We start from the raw sequence: 7043 nt of genomic DNA on the forward strand, positions 1-7043 counted from the left end.
ATTGTGCAGGCAAAATTGGCAATAATTATAAATTTCAAATCTGATGTAATATCTTCACCAAATTAATTCTCATTTCTCTGGGTTTTATATTTTCCATGTGGCAAGTTTTGCCCATTGTGAATGGAAATTGCTGCTTAGTATCTCAATAAAGACTCTAAGTATCTGTTTGTATACCAACTCTGCCTTGTTGCAATGTTTCATATAAGTTACAAGTGCTCTCCTTCTGCCTTGTGTTCTGAAATAAAGATTATGCCAGCAACGGATCAAACTACAACATGTTATAACCATCCTATCCTGAAATCCAGGCACTACCTAGAGCAAAGTTTCAGTTAGCACACAATTGTACACTGTATGAGTAACAAGTGAATACTCAATTTCAGCTACACTTACAACAGGCTGAGTTATGACATAAATGTATTTTTTTAAAAATACCACTAAGTAATCTTTATTATTTATAAAGAACATTCATTTGGGTCTTATTTAGTCATAATTGTGGTTATATACACATTCTTTTTAGTAATTATATCCATTCTTCATATATTTAGAATATTGCTTTCTTAAGTATCAATATTTATTATTTTTTGAAATACAAATACAGTATATTTTCTTATTTAAGTTTTCATACCCCTTTTTATTCCAATGTTCGAGATATATTATAATGTTAATAATAGTGGTTATACAAACTAAATAGAAAAATTATAAAATAAAAAAGTAAAATATCAACTTTTTGTGAAATCTAATTACTTGCACATATCATCTATAATTAAAGGTGAAAATCTCAATGTTTCAAAATAAACACTTATCAACTAGAAGAGATTATTAATATTTTGTGAAACAATAAAAAAATGAATGATGAAAATTAATATACTCTCAACTTCTACCCAATTACAAGGAATATTTAAATGATAAATGCTCAGTATTCGGCTAGTTGTCCTTTCCACATTTGTGGTGTGATTAAACACAGTAAGGCATTTAAATCAGAACAATTGATTTCATATGACTTAACTTGTAATGACTATCTTTTGCCACTGATACACAATAAATGTAATTCTGTACACTTCTAACATCAATAGTCTAATTTGCATTTTAATTCTTTCTTATTTAAATCCCCAACAGTTACTGAATGTCTTCTGTTTAACTTGTTCCTTTTTTCTTTCAGTCTTTTAAAAAGTAAACTTGGTTAATGTGATATTTTTATGCTCATAGAAAAATGTCCTCTGTATGACTTACATGGCTACAAACAACAACAACAAACAGTCTTCTTTCTTGCTCTAATGTAGCAGTTCACAAAGATTATTCCATATTCTCCAAATTTACTTGGAGGTCTTCTGTCGGACTTCTCTCTTTGGCAAACATCAACAGTTTCCATCTGTTGCAGTTCCCATCTGTTAGTCAGTGCAAAGTTGTTTTTAATCATCCATCTCTCATCACACAGGGAGTCTGCTGGAAAGAATCAATGGATGTGGCCTTTCCCACAATCCTAAATTTGTTTTCAATCAGTCAAATGTTTTATATCTGAATTCGGATAACACTTAATCATTTGGGAAGTATTCTAAAGATTCAGTATGTATCTGAAAAATAAAATTTTGCTACTTTAACAAAACCTAATCCCTTCTTTTAAGAGTTTATTCATCTTATGGTGGTGGGATGGATTGGAGTAAATGTACACATTTATCTGACAGTTTGGTTCTGTTTGTTGTTTATTTGTTATGTGAAATGGTTTAACTTGTAGTTTCCAGGATTCATAGGAAATACAACATGGAGAAAGTTGGTGCTCTACAAAGACATATTGTGTATATTTCACAAATACTGAATATGAGTATCCTATCGAACTGACCAATTGGACAGAAGCTGTTGCAAAGCCTTATTAAAAGTTAAGCAGAGAAGCAAATTGAATTGAACTGTAGTGGAGTTTATAAGGAATTTGAGTTTGCAGATATACTTGTCTAGAATATTGGCTTTGACATTTAAAAATTGGCAAAATATATGAGATTTCACATGTTCAGGACTGGGAAGTAAATGTGGTCAGGGTGTAAAATGTGAAATTTCCAAATATCCAATAAGAATAATATGTTAATAAAAGTGTACAAAACATTTCATCAGCATTCTAGATTTTATTTTATATTAAAAAGTGAGGTATTACCTAACTATAATTATGAGAAAATATATTTTATAGCATATAAAAGTTTATACAAAATGGGTACCTCAAGTATTTAAGATATTTTCCTATCTTAAATATATTTACTATAATCAAAATAATTTCTGACTTCTTAGTATACAGTTATAAAAATGATGTGTGAAGTGAGAACAAAATCAACAAGATAATAAAAGAAATCTGATTAATTATATTAGAAACTTACAATGGAAATTTAAATTCAAGTGGAATGAGATGGTTAAAGGAAAGATTCAATAAGAACTTTTCTATAACAGGAAAACATTGTACATAAATACACCCATATTCAATCTCAGTCTCAATGGGGCAGCCACTTGATCATTTTGTAAGTATTAGGAAATATTATAGAAAGCCCACTGGAGATTTTTTTTTTCCTCATGGCCAAAACTAACAAGTTCATTACCTGCTTTGCCATGATAGCATTAAAAGTCAGCTTAAGGTTTTAAGTATGTGTGGATTTGGTAGAAGTGTTGACTTCAGAATAAAATGTTCAATGGCTTTTATTCCCCAACATATTTGTCTGAGTGGGATGGTTTACTTACTGTGTCTGAATAGCTCTCTCTATCCTTTGAGGCCCTTCCTCCTAGCCTGTATAATTTATCTGATGACATATCAAAGGAAAATAGTAAGCAGGGGGTGGTAAAGACATATGAACACTTTATATTTCAAAGTTTTTAAAAATATACCCATAAAAAGGTGATTTCTTTTGAAACAACACTAGCATCACTAGTTAACACCAGTAACATAAGTCTTGTTTAATTTATCTCTAAGGTAATGGGTGACATTATGCTAATGTGATCAGGGTACATTATGGGAAATTTCTAAATAGTTAACAAAAAATAATCTTTAAAAAAACGCATACATGAGTAAGTGCAACCCTTGATCTAACACATTCTGTACTGGGAGAGGGAGGTGAAAACCTGGAGCTCTTATAGCCTTAGGCGATATAAGAGAGTAAACACTCTCTCTGCAGGTGGAAATTAATTTAAATTTCTAAAGATGCTTCAGGGATAAGCCCTGAAATGGTGCCAGCAATGCTCAATTCACTTTTCCCTTGTTCACTTTACAGGACAGTGGATTGATTCCCTTGGGCCAACGACAGCACACTGTTCACATTTCCAAGTTGTTTCCACCATTATTATAGCTGTGAAATATCCTGTGACTTAACTGAACACTCTAGAAGGACATAGTTTTCAATTTGAAATAAAAAATAGCATTATTTCATTCACAATAGCTTCAAAAATATATCTTGGAGTTAAAGTAACAAACAACCTGAAAGAATTAAGCAAAGCAAACTTTAAGACACTATAGAAAATAGTGAAGAAAATTGTAGAATATGTAAAGAACAACCATGTGTGTGAATTGGTAAGATCAATACCCTGAACCAACCTAAAAAGAACAAGCAATGTACAGAGATTCAATGAGAATCCTCAGAAATCCAAAGTAATTCTTCACAAAAAATGGAGAAAAATACTTTTAGATGAAAACACAGCAGTCTCTGTGTAGCCTAAACAACCTTGAAAATTTAAACACTGCCTGAGGTGTCATTATATCTGATTTCATCTTGTACAACAGATCCCTTGCTAAAAAAAAAAAAAAAAAAAAAACAAACAACAACAAAAACAAAAAACAAAAAACAAAACAAAACCAGAATGGCACAAGTACAAGAGCAGACATATTTATCAATGGAATGGAATCGAGGTCTCAGGCAGAAGTTCCTGAACCTGCAGCTATGTGATTTTTGACAAAGCTGACAAAAACATATGTTGCAGAAAACACAACATCTTTACCAAATGGTGGCGGGAAAACTGGCTAGTAAATATAAAGAAATGAAAAGGCAATCTTTCTCTCTCAACTGGTAATCTTTCTTTCTCATCTGTACACAATGCATGTGGGTCAGAGATTTCAATGTTAGTGTCCAAACTCTAAAACTTCTAGCAGAACATATAAGTGATACATTTCAAGGTATATAATCTGTCTAAGTCCTCTATTAGTAGGATTCCAGTTACATAGAAAATAAGAGCTACAATCAAGAAGTGGAACCTCAAGGAATTAAAGAAAGCTCCAGTATAGTTCTAAAGATAGCATGTGGACAAGGGAGAGCCCAGACATATACTGCCGCACACCGCGAGGCCCATCTGTGCTCTAAGCGCTAGAACCCAGTTCGTGAGCTTCGGGCAAGGGGCTGGAGGTTGAAAATACACACGCAGAGACAGACCAACACACAGACTTTCCAACACTGGTACCAAAACCCCCTTTAATAGCACCTTAGAGGCTTAAATACCCTGCAGTCAATGGTCAACAGGTGAAAATCCCATCCTCAGATCCTCTAAGCAAAGCACAGCTTTTAGTCATTTCAATTAGAAGGCTCTAGACAGGGAAGAGCAGCTGAAGTCCAGGACTTACATGGTCTCAACAATATACAAAGAACTGCCAGCAACTAAAGAGTGTTGACATCAAGAAAGTTCTCCAATAACCTTAACTTTCAGGGATATGCAAATTAAAACTACTAAACCAGTCAGAGAGGACAGTATTATGAAATAAAAGACAAGTGCTGGGGAGGCTGAGGGCAATTGGGAAAACTCATGTACTCCGGGTGGAGTTAAACTGGTGCACTCATTGTGCAAAGCATTGCATCACTTTCTTAGAAAACTAGCTGTACTTAATGACCCAACTTCATCTCCTGAACACAGTCCAACAGACTCCTATTTGATATTACAGAAAAGCATCATTCCTTCTGTTTGTAGCTGTTCTATTAACACTAACTAGGTCACAACAGCAGGATAAATGAGCCAATTGACAAATAGATAATAAAAATGTGGCTCTTAAACATAATAGAATTCCATTAATCTGTAAAGAATATTTAAATTATTTTTGAATAATAATTTTGAAGATAAGCAGATAGTGATGGAGTAGATTACACTGAGTAAGGTAACTCAGATTGAAGACACATGTTCCCACTAATATTGAAACTTAGCACCAAAGCTTTGGATGTTTATGTATAATTTTAAATGCATACAATCCTGAAATCTAGAAAAATATTACTTGGATTATTGTGGGGAAGCAAAAAATTAAAGGGAAGGCATAGTAGAAAAAGGAGATATAAATAAGAAAAGAGGAATAAAGTAGTAGGAATTTTAAGTGAGGAGAGGGAATGTTAGATAGGGTGTGGGACGTTTTGAGACTGATCACTAACTCTAAGGATGCTTGTAAAAACAGTATGGAAATATTTTTAAACTTCCTCTGTGTGTGTGTGTGTGTGTGTGTTTCTTATACAATATACTTTTATATACAAGAGTTTAGTTGAAGTTTTCCTGCACAGGGGATTATGCTCTGCACAGAGGCTATGGATTGCATTAAACAAACAAATAAATAAAAACATGAATCTCAAGGTCTTTCCCTATATTTTTTGATCACACTTTATACCTCGGTCAAAGTATTTGAGGAATCATGTTAATACTGAGCTGTAACATTATCTTTGCTGACTAGCTCCCAAAGTACTTTAATGCCCTATGTAGTTGGTGTCTGATTTGTTGGAGGCACAACAGTCACACTCAGTTGACTCTACGAACTGCTATAATAAATGCCTTGACAAGTAATACTCATTTCTGTAACAGTGGCACAAATGTACATGAACGATCAGTTGCTGATTGTCCTTGAGGCATATTCCAAAAGAAGAGACTGTAATCTGTGCTTCAAATCCAGCTAAGAAATTATGGTTGGGTCTCCAAAGCTCCTGGAGTAAACTTGTTACTACTTTTTCTACTAAATGTACATAGATCCAAATTGGCTCCGAATTTACTATTTCTGTACACAAAGATTAGTGTAGCTCTTATAAATCATAAGAAATGATTTTTGGGGCCATGAGACAGCAGGAGTCGGAGCGATGCTCACCATGGCCGCTTACAGGGGCTTCGACCAAGAGATGGCAACGAGGGCTCAGGGTTCCGCCGGCCCCGCGCACCTGCGGTTCTCGCCTTATGCCTTCAATGGAGGTACTGTATTGGCAATTGCTGGAGAAGATTTTTCCATTGTTGCTTCAGACACTCGGTTGAGTGAAGGGTTTTCAATTCATACCCGAGATAGCCCCAAATGTTATAAACTAACAGACAAAACAGTCATTGGCTGCAGTGGTTTTCATGGAGATTGTCTTACTCTGACGAAGATTATTGAAGCAAGATTAAAGATGTACAAGCACTCCAATAACAAGGCCATGACCACCAGCGCAATTGCTGCAATGCTTTCTACCATCCTCTACTCACGGCGCTTCTTCCCGTACTATGTCTACAACATCATCGGTGGACTTGATGAAGAAGGAAAGGGAGCTGTGTATAGCTTTGACCCAGTGGGCTCCTACCAGAGAGACTCCTTCAAGGCTGGGGGCTCAGCAAGTGCCATACTGCAGCCTCTGCTTGACAACCAGGTTGGTTTCAAAAATATGCAGAATGTGGACACATGCCCCTGTCTCTGGACAAAGCTATGCGGCTGGTGAAGGATGTCTTCATCTCTGCAGCTGAGAGGGACGTGTACACTGGCGATGCCCTCAGGATCTGCATTGTGACCAAGGAGGGCATCAGGGAGGAGACTGTTCCCCTGCGGAAAGACTGATTGTGAGCCATGTATTGGAGCTGTGGCACAAGCTTGTCATCATTAAAAAGAAGCATGAAAAGTACTCAGTTTCTTACAGTGTCTTCTCTAGGTGTGACAAATTGGGAAGAATTTCTTTCTTTGTGGCTGAAGTGATGACTCACCAGTTCAGAAAGTGTGGCTCTTGCAGAAGACCTAAGTTTGATTCCCAGCACCCACATGTAACTCCAGTTCCAAGGGATACGATGCCCTCTCTCTCCTCAGTAGGCACATACACATAATT

The 7043-nt window shown here is 35.5% G+C and overlaps 1 protein-coding gene across 1 annotated transcript; it reads left to right on the top strand.

The window, feature by feature from the left end:
• The first annotated feature begins 6059 nt into the window (after positions 1-6059).
• Positions 6060-6793, top strand: LOC126503124 (proteasome subunit beta type-1-like). The gene is given in 2 exon segments (XM_050144610.1): positions 6060-6621; positions 6624-6793. Coding segments are annotated over 2 exon segments (720 nt in total). The 3' UTR covers positions 6782-6793.
• Positions 6794-7043: the final 250 nt, after the last annotated feature.

The sequence above is a fragment of the Alexandromys fortis genome, unplaced genomic scaffold (assembly GCF_014885135.2).
Source record: "Alexandromys fortis isolate MF-2015 unplaced genomic scaffold, M_Fortis_MF-2015_v1.1 scaffold_43, whole genome shotgun sequence".
NCBI lineage: Eukaryota > Metazoa > Chordata > Mammalia > Rodentia > Cricetidae > Alexandromys > Alexandromys fortis.